The sequence below is a fragment of the Oncorhynchus tshawytscha genome, linkage group LG29, assembly GCF_018296145.1.
Source record: "Oncorhynchus tshawytscha isolate Ot180627B linkage group LG29, Otsh_v2.0, whole genome shotgun sequence".
NCBI lineage: Eukaryota > Metazoa > Chordata > Actinopteri > Salmoniformes > Salmonidae > Oncorhynchus > Oncorhynchus tshawytscha.
This window is the reverse complement of record NC_056457.1, coordinates 14,179,171-14,195,496: the sequence shown is the minus strand read 5'-3', so window position 1 is coordinate 14,195,496 and position 16,326 is coordinate 14,179,171. Positions and strand designations below refer to the sequence as shown.

At 41.0% G+C, this 16,326-nt stretch overlaps 2 protein-coding genes across 3 annotated transcripts; one reads left to right on the top strand and one right to left on the bottom strand.

Annotated features, from left to right (window-relative positions):
* Positions 1-2,150: 2,150 nt before the first annotated feature.
* Positions 2,151-11,198, bottom strand: plag1 (pleiomorphic adenoma gene 1). The gene is given in 4 exon segments (XM_042308813.1): positions 2,151-5,364; positions 5,367-6,025; positions 6,253-6,615; positions 11,062-11,198. Coding segments are annotated over 3 exon segments (1,467 nt in total). The 5' UTR covers positions 6,504-6,615; positions 11,062-11,198; the 3' UTR covers positions 2,151-4,807.
* A 302-nt stretch (positions 11,199-11,500) lies between these two features.
* Positions 11,501-14,627, top strand: chchd7 (coiled-coil-helix-coiled-coil-helix domain containing 7). Of its 2 annotated transcripts, none has more exons than XM_024413253.2 (4): positions 11,501-11,640; positions 12,604-12,671; positions 12,797-12,895; positions 14,081-14,627. In XM_024413253.2, the coding sequence occupies exons 2-4, from the start codon at positions 12,618-12,620 to the stop codon at positions 14,183-14,185; spliced, it is 258 nt and encodes an 85-aa protein (XP_024269021.1). In that variant the 5' UTR covers positions 11,501-11,640; positions 12,604-12,617; the 3' UTR covers positions 14,186-14,627. The 2 variants fall into 2 exon arrangements, with proteins under 2 accessions (XP_024269021.1, XP_024269022.1); XM_024413254.2 differs by lacking the exon at positions 11,501-11,640 and adding an exon at positions 11,653-12,425.
* Positions 14,628-16,326: the final 1,699 nt, after the last annotated feature.

Here is a 16,326-nt window from a genome sequence, read left to right as displayed (position 1 = left end):
GAGGTTGCACATTTTTTTGCGCCAAGGGAAAACACTGCTGGACAGTCTAAATGCATGAGCTAAGTAAACACTGTATACCAATTGTTTATTCACACAATTTGAAAGGTTGTGATATACAGTCCAAACTGAGCATAGTCTTTTTTGAAACATACAAGTTGGAGATAAAGCTGAAGTGGCAACCTAAAGTGGACCTTACTGTAAATGAACAGCCCAGCTACTGTACTTTTTCAGTCATTATAATCAAGCAAATGAATATCCACTCCCATAGGTTACATGAACTTACAGAGTTGGTCTACGTGAGCATTAAAGATTTAGTAGAAATATATCAAAACAGTTCCCCCACTAATGTTTTTAATATAATATAATTATTTCAATGGGATCTATTTATAAAACTGATTATGGTTTACATTAGAGAATTAAATAGTAAAAACTTGATTAAATCAAATGGATATGCAGTACATTGCTGCTATTGGTCAGAACGCTATAGGCACATTTGCACACTTGCATGTAATCGGCCCTGCTGTACTGAAATGAACGTGGTTGAAAGGTGTCTGTGAGGTCCTCATCTCCCTTTGAGTGAGGCAAAGACACCTATAAATGGCACGTCTCGAACGAGGGTAAAACAAAAATACTGTATTAGATATCCATTAAGGCCAAAGATTGACTTTTACCTGAAGCCAAACCTCTATCATCATAGCGTTACATCCCAGGGGTATCAATGTCATTCCTTCGATGATGGGATTGACTTGATCTGGCTACTAAGATCTAAGTTGTAACTGAAAACATCTTCCATACACTATCACTGAACAAAGCAGAAACATAGGCGTTTAGATTTACAGATGCACATGCACACATACATCCACAAGCACACAGTGCCAAGTACACAAGTTCCTAAAGACTGACATTATTCTGGCAGTGACCTAAGCTGTTTCATCTTACATACAGTACCAGTCAAAAGTTTCGACACACCAACTCATTCAAGGGTTTTTCTTAATTTCTACTATTTTTTACATTGTAGAATAATAGTGAAGACATCAAAACTATGAAATAACACATATGGAAAAATGTAGTAACCAAAAAAGTGTTAAACAAATCAACATATATTTTATATTTGTGATTCTTCAGTAGCCACCCTTTGCCTTGATGACAGCTTTGCACACTCTTGGCATTCTCTCAACCAGCTCCATGAGGTAGTCACATGGAATGCATTTCCATTAACAGGTGGGCCTTGTTATAAGTTAATTTGTGGAATTTCCTTCCTTTTTAATGCATTTGAGCCAATTAGTTGTGTTGTGACAAGGTAGGGGTGGTGTACAGAAAATAGCCCTATTTGGTAAAAGACCAAGTCCATATTATTGCAAGAAAAGTTCAAATAAGCAAAGAGAAACGACAGTGCATCATTACTTTAAGGCATGAAGGTCAGTCAATCTGGAACATTTCAAGAACTTTGAACATTTCTTAAAGTGCAGTCGCAAAAACCATCAAACGCTATGATGAAACTGGCTCTCATGAGGACGGCCACAGGAAAGAAAGACCCAGAGTTACCGCTAATGCAGAGGATAAGGTCATTTGAGTTACCCCCGTGTCTTTGTGAGACGCAGAGTAGGTGAACGGATGATCTCCACATGTGTAGTTCCCACCGTGAAGCATGGAAGAGGTGTGATGGTGCTTTGCTGGTGACACTGTCAGATATTTGTTTAGAATTCAAGGCACACTTAACGAGCCCGACTACTACAGCATTCTGCAGCGATACGCCATCCCATCTGGTTTGCACTTAGTGGGACAATCATTTGTTTTTCAACAGGACAATGACCAAACACATCTCCAGGCTGTGTAAGGGCTATTTGACCAAGAAGGAGAGCGATGGAGTGCTGCATCAGATGACCTGGCCTCCACAATCGCCCAACCTCAACCCAATTGAGATGGTTTGGGATGAGTTGGAACACAGACAACAAGTGATCAGCATACGGGGAAGTCCTTCAAGACTGTTGGAAAAGCATTCCAGGTGACTACCTCATGGAGCTGGTTGAGAGATTGCCAAGAGTGTGCAAAGCTGTCAAGGCAAAGGGTGGCTACTTTGAAGAAACTCAAATATAAAATATATTTTGATATGTTTAACACTTTTTTGCTTACTACATGATTCTATATGTATTATTTCATAGTTTTGATGTCTTCACTAATGTAGAAAATTGTGAAAATAAAGAAAAACCCTTGAATGAGTAGGTGTGCCCAAACTTTTGACTTGTATTGTAGTTGTTCAGGAACTGTTTGACAGCAGCAGGGTCAGTGTCTCTCAGCACAGTGTTACAGCATCTCGCTCAGAGACAATTCTGGGAATGTCACTTCTTGACCAGACCAGACCAGTCATCCATATTTCATCATTGCTGGGATTTTCCTCTAGTTTCTATATCATACAGCACTATACAACACATCGTACAAAATTGACAAGATCATTTAGAGACACTAAAAACCAAATCCTTCATGAACACTCTTCAACCGTGACGGCCAAGTATGAACTCCAGCCAAGTTCATATCACGCAGAGGTGTAGAATACAGTACTTTATCTAAACCTTCCATACAATGTCAAAACAACTGTTTAAATTGGCGCTAAGGGGCTACTTCAGGTACTGGTAAGCTAAAGTAGCTGTGTTTCTGTCTCAGCATTTGTAGAGAAGCATTTTCTGTACTGAGCTGATATGCTGGTTGCCATTGGTCGGTAAACTTATATTTGAGAGGGTTCCTTCTTTGTGAATAGTATAACAAGAGGAATCTGGCTGGCTGTAATATTGTATTTACTTGTTAATAAAAAAACACAAAATGAAATAAATAAAATAAAAACCAAAATATTGTAATTGTATTATGGGCCTTGAAGATAATCTTGGATTACTGGATACTGACTTGAAATGTAAAGTTAGGACATCCCTTTGCTCTGAGTGAAGGAACAATGTGTCACATATTACATTAAAAGTGCTTTTGCATTCACTACTCTGAATGTCTGCATGTGTGAGGCACAAATCTCCCATTCACACATTCAGACATGACTAATCCATCGCACCACCTAGATGAGTTGTAACAGGCAGTTCGGTTCTGACCGCTCTACACAGCCTCCCAGATTTTCTGCGTGAGGGTCCTCTCCTCTGCAATCACATACTAGCCCTAGGCTCACACAAACCTTAGCATACTCATACAAAGTGTCCAGATACCTATTTAAAGATACCCATCTAGCTCTTCAAACTGCACAATGGACATATTTCTCTTTGCAACTGGTGGTTCAACTACACTGTTTCCTGCGGATTGAATATTGCTAACATTATCCTTGATTTGATGCATGGTTTGCCTAACGACTCAAATGGAATTCTTCCGCTGCTCTATGTTCGCTACATACTTCAGTCTGAGACTGCCATTGTTGAAGTTGTTTGTGGTGACAAAATGGGGTCTGTTTACGAAACAAAATCCTCAGCAATTGGATCATCTTTAACCAATCGGAGTATCAAAGCCAATGATCAATTTTCTAAACGCCGCTTTACTCACGTGTGTTCTGGCTCTGGCCCAACCCATCCGATTCTGGGACAATCAGAACAGTTAGAATAAGTTTGCGTTCTAGAAACCGTCGGGGAGGTGCTCAGGCCAATAGCGTTTGGCCGGAGCTAGGTGTTTGGGTAGCCAGGCAATGATTGAGTTAAAGCTCCCCAAACTATTTCTAACCTCATATCCGGTACTAAAACCGGTAGAATGAGGAAAGACAAATTGACCCTAGTTATGTAGCAGTGCTTTAATGTTGTTTCTACTGTCTGGTTCCATTTCGGTCCTTTAGCAATTTTGACCAAGGGGTATGAAGCAGCGAAGGGCTAGGGGCCGAAATGGAATCAGGCCTACGATTACATTCTTGCCATAAAAATGGTATATTATCTTGTCCCTTTTATATGAAATCAAATGAAATGAGGACGAACAACTTAGTCTATCTGTAGCTGAGTTATCCCATCGGCCTATAGGGGAACTACTAGGCAGCAGCAACATTTACAACCATCAGCGATACCATGACACTATTCTGCCTGGCAACTCAGTCGATATTTGGTGGACTTTGGTTTTGATGGGGAACAGGGATGATTCTCACACTACATTCCACAAGGCGCTTTTCAGTACCTTATGTCTAAAAACATATGATTGCATTGCTATAAATCTTAAAACAAAACAAAGAGATAAAGACATTTTTAAAAAATGGTTAGCGGTGAGGACATTCAACATCACACAAAAGTACAAAGTTCTATATGAAAATATGGTTAAATCGACATACTAGGTTCAATCTACTCCAAGGCAATGGGGGTTAAGAATATAGATTGGTAGAAATACATCACTGCAATCACATTCCTAAATAAATTCCTCTATGTAAAACTCCAAAACCCTAGTTATGTTTAATTGTTGTTTGAACTAAAATGGACTGTGTTGGTCATGAACATTATAGTGGTGAATTTGCAAGGGCGGTGAAGATATAGTATTGTTGACACGAACCACATGAAATGTCAACCATTAGCCCATGGCTTGAGCTATGTGGTTGAGCCAAATGACTTGTGTATGTGGTATATGTCAGTGCTGATACACACCCATACATCTAATATACTGTATCTGTATGTGTAGAATCCCATAACTGTTGAACAGAAGTGCTATTACGTCGTAGTTTTGTGCAGACATATTCAAAAATGTGTTACTGGCATGAAAATAATAATTTGCAGAATATCATTTTTTATCCGCCTGTGTGTGTTTACTGTACGTGTGTAAGTGTGTGTGCATGCGTGTGTGTTGTGTTGTGTCACTGGAAGGCCTGGTGAAAGCGGGGCAGTGTGGTGGTTGTGCTCAGGTTAGAGGTGTAGGAGGAGGAGAGGCTGTGGAGGGGGCTTACATCCTCCCCGCTCCCTGTCACCTCATGAGAATCCAGGGGCTGGGGCGGAAGCTGGACGAGAGACAGTGCCTCCTCTGGCGGGAAGGAGACCCCGCCTAGACCCCCACCGGCTGTCACCTGGTGCCCATAAGGAGGGCTGTTCAAGGGCAGGAAGTTGAAGAGCTGTGAGAAATCGAGCAATGAGGAGGAGGCCAGCGACTCGCCCGCTGCCGCCGAGATTTTGGACAGAGATGCCTCGTCAGACGAGGTCTCATCCAACGAGCCCACCTGGGAGTCTAACTCCAGTTTGGAGGCGGAGGATAGCTGAGCCCCCTCGGCCGAGGAGGACGGCATGCCGCTCTGCAGTTCCATCAGATATGTCTCCAGTTCTCCCTTTAGATGTTGCTCCCTCTCCAGAGTGGAGACGGAGTATGAGGTAAGATTAGAGCCCAGCTGGTACTTTAGGGGGAAGGGGTGTGGGGGTTGGGCTCTGTGTCCAGGGGGGGCATGGTGGGGCAGTGGTGCTGTGGCAGCAGAGGGCCACCGTACAGGTTGAGCTGGAGCTGCCTGTGTGGCGTCGACATGGTGGCCAGCTCGCCCTTGACGCCTCCGGCTAGCCCGCAGGAAAAGGGTGAGTCCAGCGAATCAGCCGGCTCCGTCTTGACCCTCAGCAGCTCACGGGCGTGGCTCTTCTTCATGTGGCGCGTCAGGTGGTCCTTCCTGCCAAAGCGCTGGGCGCAGTACTGGCACAGGAAGTCCTTGCGGCCTGTGTGCACCACCATGTGGCGGCGCACGTCCTTGCGTGTGTAGAAGCGGCGCTCGCAGTGCTCGCACCGATGCTTCTTCTCTTTGGTGCCGCCCGAGGACTTGCCGGCGTGGGTCTTAAGGTGCTCCAGGAGAAGGCCGGTGCTGGCGAACGGCTGAAGGCACACCTGGCAGGTGAGGTCTCCACTGTTGGCCGCATGAAGGGCCAGGTGACGCTTGAAGCCCAGCTTGGTGTTGTAGCTCTTGCCGCACTCCTGGCAGGCGAAGGCCTCCTTGTTGGGGTCGTGAGTGTGCAGGTGGTTCTTCAAGTGATCCTTGCGGTGGAACATTTTCTCACAATACGTACACTTGTGGGTTTTCTCTGACGAGTGTGTCGCCATATGCCTTTGAACACAGATGACAATCCAGCAACACTTTATATTACAGTAAAAACTCTTAGTACTTATGTAGGCATGCTAGTCAGGAGACATACATGTGATTTTAAAACTTAAATAATACATGAATGTATACAATGACAGACTACTAAAGATAACAACTCCATATTACAGTAAGTGTTGTACATATGAATACAGTATGGCCTACTAGAAGATAACAGGTGCTTGTTCTGTTACCGTTGCAGCTTGTATTTGGAGACAAAGGCCTTGGTGCAGTCCTGATGGGAGCACCGGTACGGTCTCTCTCCTGTGTGTGAGTAGGAGTGCACCTTTAGCTTCTCCACGCTGTTGAAAGCCTTCTCGCACAGCTGACAGGGGAAGTTCTTCCTGGGCTTGCCCCCCTCCGCTCTCTTACGCCTCCCTGTGGCCGCCGCAAGCCTGGCTTTATCCGGAACGTGGTCTAAGTGCCCCTGGGTTCCCGTGGCCATGGCACCCTAGGGCAGCGCGGCTGGTTGGACAAGGACGCGGTGCCCACCTACTGTCAACGACGCTTGTTCTCTCTCCAGTTTTATGTGCTCAACACCGCCAGGACTCAGGCACCTGAAGATGTGTGCGAGAGAGAGGGAGAGGGAAAAAGGTTCACGTTCTCATTCAAAAGCGTAAGAAGAGTTCTACTGCAATTCCATATCATTCTACAAGTAGGGGAATACATTTATAAGTTGTATTACAGACCAGTATTGATGAGAACCCCTTCATAGGTTACATTTATGAGATTGAAAATCCAGATCAAATCCAGTCATAGAAAAAAGTAATAAGGCCATTGTGTTTAAATATGGCATTCAATCTTTCTTGATCCTATATTTCTCCACTATTGGGACCGGATTCAAAAGACCTCCAGTGTAACATTCCCGCAACAACAGGAGCGCAGCTTCTGCCAAACCCGCATGGCTAATTACCCATGTCCTCTCACGCTGGATCATCCCGGAGCAGCTAGTCTCGACTCTCGATGCAAGCCGGGTTGGGAAGTGTGCAGGAAACAGGGTGTAAAGGAAGTGCACAGGAGCTCCCATTAAAGAATATGGGGAGAGTCTACATGTTTTGTAATGTACACAATTATTGGAGGGGGTTATTAATGCCAAGCTCAGGCGTGTTAAGGCAGGCATCCATAGCTCGATAGTTATGTCTTTAGATAGAGCTAATGCTTTGTTCCTTTTTTTCTTGCTCTAAGCTATTACAATACATAGGTCGTGTTGTGTGAAGGGGATTTTTCTGAAGCTATATGTATGGTAAAGGCCTTGTAAGGTCACCGCTCTGGAGCCTTGCTTAAAAACTCTTGAGGCGGCACATTAAACCATCTTCGTTTGGACAACAGTCTGAGCAGCCTTACACAATGAATGATAAGGTGAGCAAATCATACTGAAAAGTGATATGGTTGCGATACACTTAGTCACAAAAACATGTATCATAATGGTATTTTTTTTTAAATTGAGGTTTTCTGGCCGTTAAACTTAATCTTTCAAATGTTACGAAATAAAAATTAAAAAACACTTTCTGATCTAATGATTATCAAAACCATTTCTGGTGATCTGTATTCACAATGCACAATTCTATAAACTGACAAATTAAAGCAGTTACAAATCAGGTATTTAGAATTTCAACAGGGTTTACACATTGATGTCTGGATTGATTTAGAACTGCACACCATCTCAACATGACCATGCTTCTCATTAAGACAAAACATCGTTCTTAATGCAACATTAAATCAAACGTTTTGTCTCTTTCTCAACCGTCTCACTAACTGTCTAACAACATTACTTTATAGACATATATTCGATCATTTATGTTAGATACGGGCAATTCCACTGTAGCAGAGTGACACTTTAAAATGTATATCAAACAAAAACCAATGATTGCAAAGTTAAATGAACCATACATCTCTATGCACAAGGACTTATTTGAACAATTTCCACATTTACTTGAGGAACAGTGCAGATGCAACGTTTGGTAACAGAATGACTGTATCTCTGACACTAATTCTCTGGATATTCATACACAGAAAAAACATCATCCAATTGTATTTGATACACCTTACATTGGTGAGCATTTCAGCTATAGCCCCATTGGAGTACTCCAAATTCAAACATGAACCAATGATTAAACTGTAAAATATGACATTTTACATAAAACCTAGACAATACCAGAGGCCATCTGCCTTGAAAAAGACACTCATTCCAAAAGAGCCTGGATTACTAGAATAGGTCAATTAAAATGTGCATTTTTTTGTTGTCTTCTGATGTGAACAGATGAAAAAGACACTACATCAATAATGTAAAGATATAAAGTATATCAAATGCTCTATGAATATTACAACTTTAAAGCCAATTTAATCATTTATTTCCAAAATGCTATATCCACCAATTTGTCATATTTTTGTTTTTTCATCAGAAATGATTGCTTATGGGTACCTCCATGTGTGTGTAAAATATGACTGATCTCAGATTTTGTATAATAGATTTGAGATGTTTATGAAGATGTTTTATGTTTTGGGCAAAACGCTATATATCCATTGTTGAGCTGGAATGGGATGTTCATATCCTGTATATTCGACTGTGATGTGTGGTTGTCTCACCTAGCTATCTTAAGATGAATGCACTTACTGTAAGTCGCTCTGCATAAAAGCATCTGCTAAATGACTAAAATGTCAAATGTAAATGTTTTACATAGAGATATCATATTACTGTAATGAATTATCATATATTTTTTTATATTGATATCACAAAAGTATCATCTGTTCAGTTCGTTACTAAAAAAATAGTTATTTGTTACATTTGACTGAAAAACCTTGCAGTAGGCTACTACCTATTTCTCTGAGAGTGAGGCGGATATTTGGCATTTTGCAAACAAACATGACTATTTGTCTCTCTGAAATGAAACCATCAAGTGATAGATTTGAGAAGAAAAAAAACATGTCTGTCATTGAACAACCCTATGCCATGATTAGATGTTGAAAAAACACACCAATCTCTTCGATTTAGTTAAACAATAAAAGCCACTTTAACCAACATTTCTGAAAATTGCTATGTAACATTTTAGAATGAAACTCTTCAATTGTTGATTCCATTCGACCTTATACCAATAATAAAATGTAACCTAATTTGTTTAGTGTAACTGTACAGTTTTATAAGATCTAATCAAAAACTAGTATTTATCCCCAAATCTAAGACATAAAAAAGTTGCAAGTGTTTCAATGCAACAAACAAGTGTTTTAATGCAACAGATTCATCTTATTTAGATACATTTCACATTAACAATGTTATAGAAACAAAGTTACTTTTTTTCCTCATCTTCTGGTGCAAATGCTTCTAGAATAAAAACTTTATTAAAATATAGAAAACAAACAAAAGTTGTAACTGTAATACAATATAATGCACCCCAAAATGAATGCATATAGTCAAGTTATTACATTATGAAGAGCCAAATATGTGGACCACAGTTAGCCTAACTCAGATTATAAGAATGCAGTGATTTGCACACACTTCAGTGACATTACGTAACAATATATATTTAGCATTTCATTTAAAGTTTTTTTTTTTTTTTAACGGCTGCATCTGACATGTTTACAGTCATGTAAATGGAAATCGAACCCGGTCATAAAATTATAAAACGAGGAGAAGGCAGGGGAAAGACATTCTCTTTAAGATGCAAAACTTGTCACCATGTGAAAACCAATTTAGGAGGGCAAAGCACACACTTCAAAATGTTTTGCATCTTGCTATTCACCATATAAGCCAAATAGTTATGACATAGGAGACAACATCGACATATTGGCTGAACATGCACAATAGGAAATCCATAGCGCAATTGTGACATTCAAGAGAAACCTCCCCAAAACGGCCAATAGCCTACATGACTGTAAAACCTAAGCCAAACAGCAGTGTGAACCCATCTCGAGTTCATTTGTAGAGGTTCTGCCATGTTGCTATAGGCTCCTCGTGCGTCCTATAGCCATGAGCAGCACCAGTCAGATAGCAGGGGCTCAATGCTATGGCTAACAATAACCTGGGAATAGCTTTATACACGACACAAAAAAACAGATAGCCTACTATATCAGTGCATCATACATGCAATGCTACTGATCATCATGTCCAATCTGAATTTGATAATGTAAGCAACCTGCAAATATAAACATTTTAATTAATCGCATCAAAGTCAATGGGACGTGATTTTGATGTAACATAGCAGCAGCTTGTAACATCATCCAATGCATGTTGTTAAACTTAGTATAACTCTCTGTACAAAATAGACGGACATGAACACATGCATAAGCAAATGTTTAGCATCGCCTAATTAGTTTGCCCGCAGTTCTCCCTCCATTTTGGTTGTTTATGGTATTGACAAGCAACTTCTTCTCTTCGATACTTGTCTATTTAAACTAACCCAAAGTTGCACTGTCATCTCTGATTTTAGTCAAATACGTGTTCTGTCTATAGGGCCTACATTCTTGATGAAAAAATGACATAATACAGAGATAATAAAATCACAATTCACATATTAAATTGCGTATTTTCAAGTTTCGGCAAAATGCTTCTATCGATAAGGGCATGTTTACAGTGTTTTCTGGTGTAGCCTTCATGTGGGTAAAAATAAAAACAGTATGCGCACAGCATGCATTTCTAAATAATTTTGATATATTTAAGTGCGCGTGTGTTCCCGTCGGCTGTCCTCGCAGCACTGTTGTTATTATATTCAGGAAAAACGTAAACGAAACAAAATTGCTAAACTTTTCTTAACTTTTCTCAACTCAACTGTTTTCCATGGTTGTTGACATTCACTATTACGCAACGTGACATGCCTAGCGCTAATGACACAATTTATTTAAATTTTCTTAATATTTCTGTCTTCCTTTGGTTTCCTCTGAGGTCCCAAACTGGGTGCTGATTAACACAAACTTTTTTCCCTAGCTCACCCCTCTCTCATAATTTGAATAACCCCGATATTTTAATTCAAGAACTCCGTAACAATTTACTTAAATTACGCCAAACTCACCCCAGGAGCCTTAACATCCTTTCTACGGAGTTTTTCTTGACTTTCAACTATTTTCCGAATTTTTTATAATTTTTTTCTCATATTTTTTGCTAGACGCGGCGGGCCTGAAAATTGTTTGCTTTCCCCTCTTTCCAGCAGCCATTGTGTATGCGCTGCGATGCAACCAAACATACATTTTGGCCACGCCTACTCAATATCCCTCCCACCTCTTATTTTTGATTTGTGTAACGTCTTGTCACTTTTATATTTCAGTGTCATTGTTTGTCCCTTTTAATAAAGTTCAATTTTCGGACTCGCTAGTGATACTGTCAATCGCATTGACTTCATTTTGGTTTTATTTATAACAATAGGTGGACTAAGAATGTCATTAGAACCGTCCTATTGGCGTATCGACCTGTCAGTTTACTGAAAAGTACCCTGTCGTCGTTTCTGTATTTTGTCCTGTTGGTCAGTTTTGCTGTCAGTTTGTTGCAGACGTCATGAACATCGTAGTGCGATGTTATTAAATGACGTTCGAACTGACATGAGGGAATAGATGCACAAGTATTCAACCAAGATTTCCACATAACATCAAGAAAAGTAAGTGCGGAAGGCGGTGGGCAGTCATGTAGATTTGACCAAAGTCGAAGCGCAGTGATTTGCGAAAGGTTCGCTGTCGCGTGAAAATATCATTATCAAACAATTCGACTTCCTGGCTGGCTAGCTAGCTATGCCTAGCTGCGACATTATCATACATCTTTGGGGAGAGTCATGCACAACTTTTGAGATAACCTTTTGCCTTTGCAGTGTCGCTTTTGTGACATCGGTTAGCAGAAAGGGTCGTTAGCCCTCTTGCGGGCTTAATTTTTTATTAGTTAGCTGCTATAGTTGCAGTAGCTAGCTCACTCATTCGAAGGTCAATGACAAAGATGATCTATTATATTGACAAGATAGTCGAGTGACGGCACTAACAATGGAAATATGTCCACGAAGATGGAAGGTAGGCGAGATCAGGTGGGACAATTCCAGCCAATTAGAGGGCAGATATGCTTGTGAACAGGCACAACTCCGATTTAAAGTTTTTTTTTTTTTTGCCAAAATGCCACGTGCGTCCACTGTCAGTGCATTCGTAACAACATAACCATTACATAACTTATATCACATCAAATACGCCTCAAGTAGGAAATTAGCGATTACATTTTTTTGTTAAACAAATTCGTCACCGATCTCCATACAAAAAAAAATACTTTGGTCTTATTTCGTGGACAGATTTTGAGCGCCGTAAACGCTCTCGCTTCGCCTTCTCTGACGTTCATCCATGTAGCTCGAGCTGTAGCAACAACGTTATAAGGTGCAGCTATGAGTTTGCTGTTCCTGAAATTATGGTAACTTTTTTTGTACCTGATATTTATCTAGTCATTGTTGCCGCACTTGAGAATACATAGGTCAATGGGTCCATCCCTGACCTTGTATGTTTTATTGTAGCCAACCGTGATCATAAATTGTTTAATTGTACGAGACAATGTATCGACTTCAATGTATTGCACATTTGTTTTTTTTCAGCGACGCAGAAAGAAATGGACAAAAACGTGCGCAAGCTTCGAAGTAAAGATATAAACCCATGCATTGAAGTATGTATTAGTATGCAGGCTACATGTTTGAATGAGATTATGCCTACTAAATTTGAGATCTATACTGGTTTGAATGTTAATGTAATTTCTGTCAAATTGAACCACATGACTTTACTCTTTTCCAGGAAAGTGATGGTTCTCAGAAATGTTTGGATGCCAATAACTATGATAAGAACATGTGTTCTGCATATTTTCTGAGATACAAAAACTGCAGAAAATACTGGGTGAGTATGCATTGGCGCAATCCATGAGTGCCAATCTAATGTAGCCTAATGCAGTGAGAGATCTCAAATAGATATTAAGTATTGCATGTAGGCCAACATGAGGCAAAGATGAAGAATTCAAATTTACAGGTTGTCCGAAGGCAATGTTTAATATTAAAACATACTCAAATCACCTCAAACTAAAATTGGAAGGACTAGCAGAATGACTCACTGCATTCAAAGCTCGCTCCCTGTTGAGTTATTCTGTGCCAGTCATTAAACTATGGAATCCACTTAATTGATTAGCACCTGCTGAAGAGGCCACTTATTTTTTCCTTAAATTTTACCCCCAATTTCAATCTTGTCTCATCGTTGCAACTCCCCAAAGGCCTCGGGAGGCGACGGTTGAGTCATGCGTCCTCCGAGACGTGACCTGCCAAACCGCAGTTCTTAACACCCGCCCGCTTAACCCGGAAGCCAGCCGCACTAATGTGTCGAAGGAAACACTGTTCAGCTGACTAGAGGTCAGCCTGCAGGCGCCTGGCCCGCCACAAGGAGTCGCTAGAGCGTAATGAGCCAAGTAAAGACCCTCCAGCCAAACCATCACCTAACCCGGAAGACACTGGGCCAATTGTGCACTACCCTATGGGACTCCTGATCAGTCGGTTGTGATACAGCCCGGGATCAAACCCTGATCTGTGGCGACTCCTCTAGCACTGTGATGCAATGCCTCCCGAGTGGCGCAGCGGTCTAAGGCAAGAGCCCACCCCTTAACGAGCCTCTGTCTACGTCAACTGGGTTGAGATGGGGATTTGCAGTGGCTGTGTTCCAGGACACCCACATTGCAGTCTTGGGAATGTAGACATTTGCACGGAGCTGCCCTACAAAATAATTGGTAATGTTCTGGTTTTGTTCATCTATCCATCTGCATTATAATATGTACTTCATTGTCTATTAACTTTCAGAGATTGGAAATACTCTTATGTTCACACCCCCCAGGAGACACACAACCACCCTGAGGGTGCAGCGCCCTTGAAGCAATTGTAATGGGTTAGGTGACTCGTTCAAGGGCAAAACATCAGGCACCCATTTTTTTTTTTTTTTCATCAGTTGGGATTTGACCCTAACAGTCCCAAATCAGTGTGTATCACAGGGCCTATGGACTTAAATCGACGTGATTCCAATGTTTTCTGTTCTTTTTTTCAGCACAACCTCATGGTGAATAGGAGACGAGACGGCGTGAAGCCTGACATGCCCACTGCTGAGGAGCGCCAGGAGATACTAGCTGCCATTGGAGGCAAGCCCTATTGAGGCAGTGGCAAGACCAGTAGAAGGAAACACTGGAGTGGGGTGTAGACCATACTTTCCAGTAAAGCTCTGGAACAGACACCTTCTTTATGAAGGTCTGAGAGCTCCTCCACACACCTCACCATTATGATGCTGACCATGCCCCAAGAGGTGCCTCTGCCGCACTGTGTGCTGCTTGCCACTAAAGGTTGATGGTGGCGTTGAAACCTGTCAAATACCGATATCAATGATCAAATCACTACAGTATGCTGAAATCTGGCAATGAATGTGCATAGCTGGTTAGTATGAGTGGAGCTATATGGAAAAGCACTTCAAGTTGCCTTGATGAATCAAGTCTTTTTAATAATCTTTAAAGAAAGAACTGGAAAGACTATGGACTTACTCACCTTTATTTGCAAGCCTTGCCAGCATCTCTGAAAATAAACTGAATCTGTTTGTAAAATTATTTATTTAGTGTACTTTTTTCACAATCACGTAAAAGCATTTTTTTGGAACAATGTTGTCGATTTTTACAACAGTCCACAAGACTAGTGTCTGCAAAGACATTAATGCAACCATATTTATCTCTGGAGTACAAGCAGACAAAAGTCTTTATTTGCAGTCACTAAGTCATGATCAAAATTGGTACTAGCCTACAACCATTGAAAGGTGCAGAATTCTGTGCGATTAGTCTCCTTTTATGCATATTTCATACACATTACATGTTTTTAAAATCAGCATTGTGTGCAGGATTCATTCATCGGTATCACAATCTAAGTCCTTGTATTCAATGCATAGGCTGGGTTTCTCATAGTTTTGTAGACTCCATTGCTATACATAAATAGGAAACGAGGTGAATACAATGGAGGAACACCACTGAAATGAACGTATAGCCTCAAGATTTACTTAGAAGTAACCCAACTTCACTCTGCATGTCAGCAATATTGTACAAAATCATACAAGTGAGTCCCCATTGCTTAGAAATTTCCCGATATTGTACATGGTATGACACTGATGGGATTTAATTAGAATTCCGTGCAGTAGTATTTACTCATTACCGGAAACAGTTAACGCAATTGTACACATTTCTCTTCGGGTGAACATTTTTTTTGTTAATATTCTGTGAAAAAGACTACAATTCATTTTGTATTCGCTGATGACATTTGTATTTAAAGTTTTGCAAAAGGTGGTCTATGAAATGCAAGTCAGGTACAAAGACAAGAAAATGATCATAACGTTAGTACATGCATTTGATCGCTGCTGACCTGCTAATTATACGTTTCAACACGGATCCAAAAATTGCTTGTACACGATTGAGGAAAAACCATAACATTGGCACCAAGCCTGATCGCAGATCTGTATTGTTTTTTATTTAACTAGGCAAGTCAGTTAAGAACAAATTCTTATTTAGAATAACGGCCTACCCAGCCAAACCCTAACACGTACGATGCTGGGCCAATTGTGCGCCGCCCTATGGGACTCCCAATCACAGCCGGTTATGATACAGCCTGGAATTAAAAACAGGGTCTGTAGTGATGCCTCTAGCACCGAGATGCAGTGCCTTAGACCGCTACGCCACTCCGGAGTCCCAAAGGTGCTTTGGCCAACATCTGATTCGCTGTTATGCTAAACAGTCTTGCAATGTAAAGGTCTACTCTGTTGGGCAGGTTTAAATAAATGAGTGCCAGGAGTAAAGTGGGTCATATTCTGATTCAATAATCCATGCTGCCGCAGTGTTTACACCATCACATACAGTATATGCAGTTAGCCAAACCCCTTGGAATCTCAGTTGGCTAGTATTTTGAATCACTCGTGAAGGCACATGCAGGTCTGGGACCAGGTTATTTTGGGAAAATACTTAACTTTGTACTGATTGTTTCAAGTGCATGCATTATGTAAGGTAATAGCCTATGACTTGATACAATAAAACACATTTGAAAAGCTTCAGTTGTATTGTATTCCGACAAATTTGTATCATGTCATGTAGTGTCGGTTGTATGCCAGTGCTATTGTTTCGCATTAGTGTTTCAGAGCCATTTACACGAGGTGGTGCTGTTGCTTTACTGACGGAGCCACCCACACATTACCCTGCTTCCTCAAATCTGGCTATAGAGGTCTACAGCAATGTTGTTTTCCCCTCGAATCGGCGAATGATAAGTAGGGTT

Coding starts and splice junctions, on each gene's coding strand:
- chchd7 (XM_024413253.2), top strand. CDS start 12,618: ATGGACAAAAACGTGCGCAAGCTTCGAAGTAAAGATATAAACCCATGC. Junction 12,672..12,796: donor ATATAAACCCATGCATTGAA/GTATGTATTAGT, acceptor ACTCTTTTCCAG/GAAAGTGATGGTTCTCAGAA. Junction 12,896..14,080: donor AAAACTGCAGAAAATACTGG/GTGAGTATGCAT, acceptor TCTTTTTTTCAG/CACAACCTCATGGTGAATAG.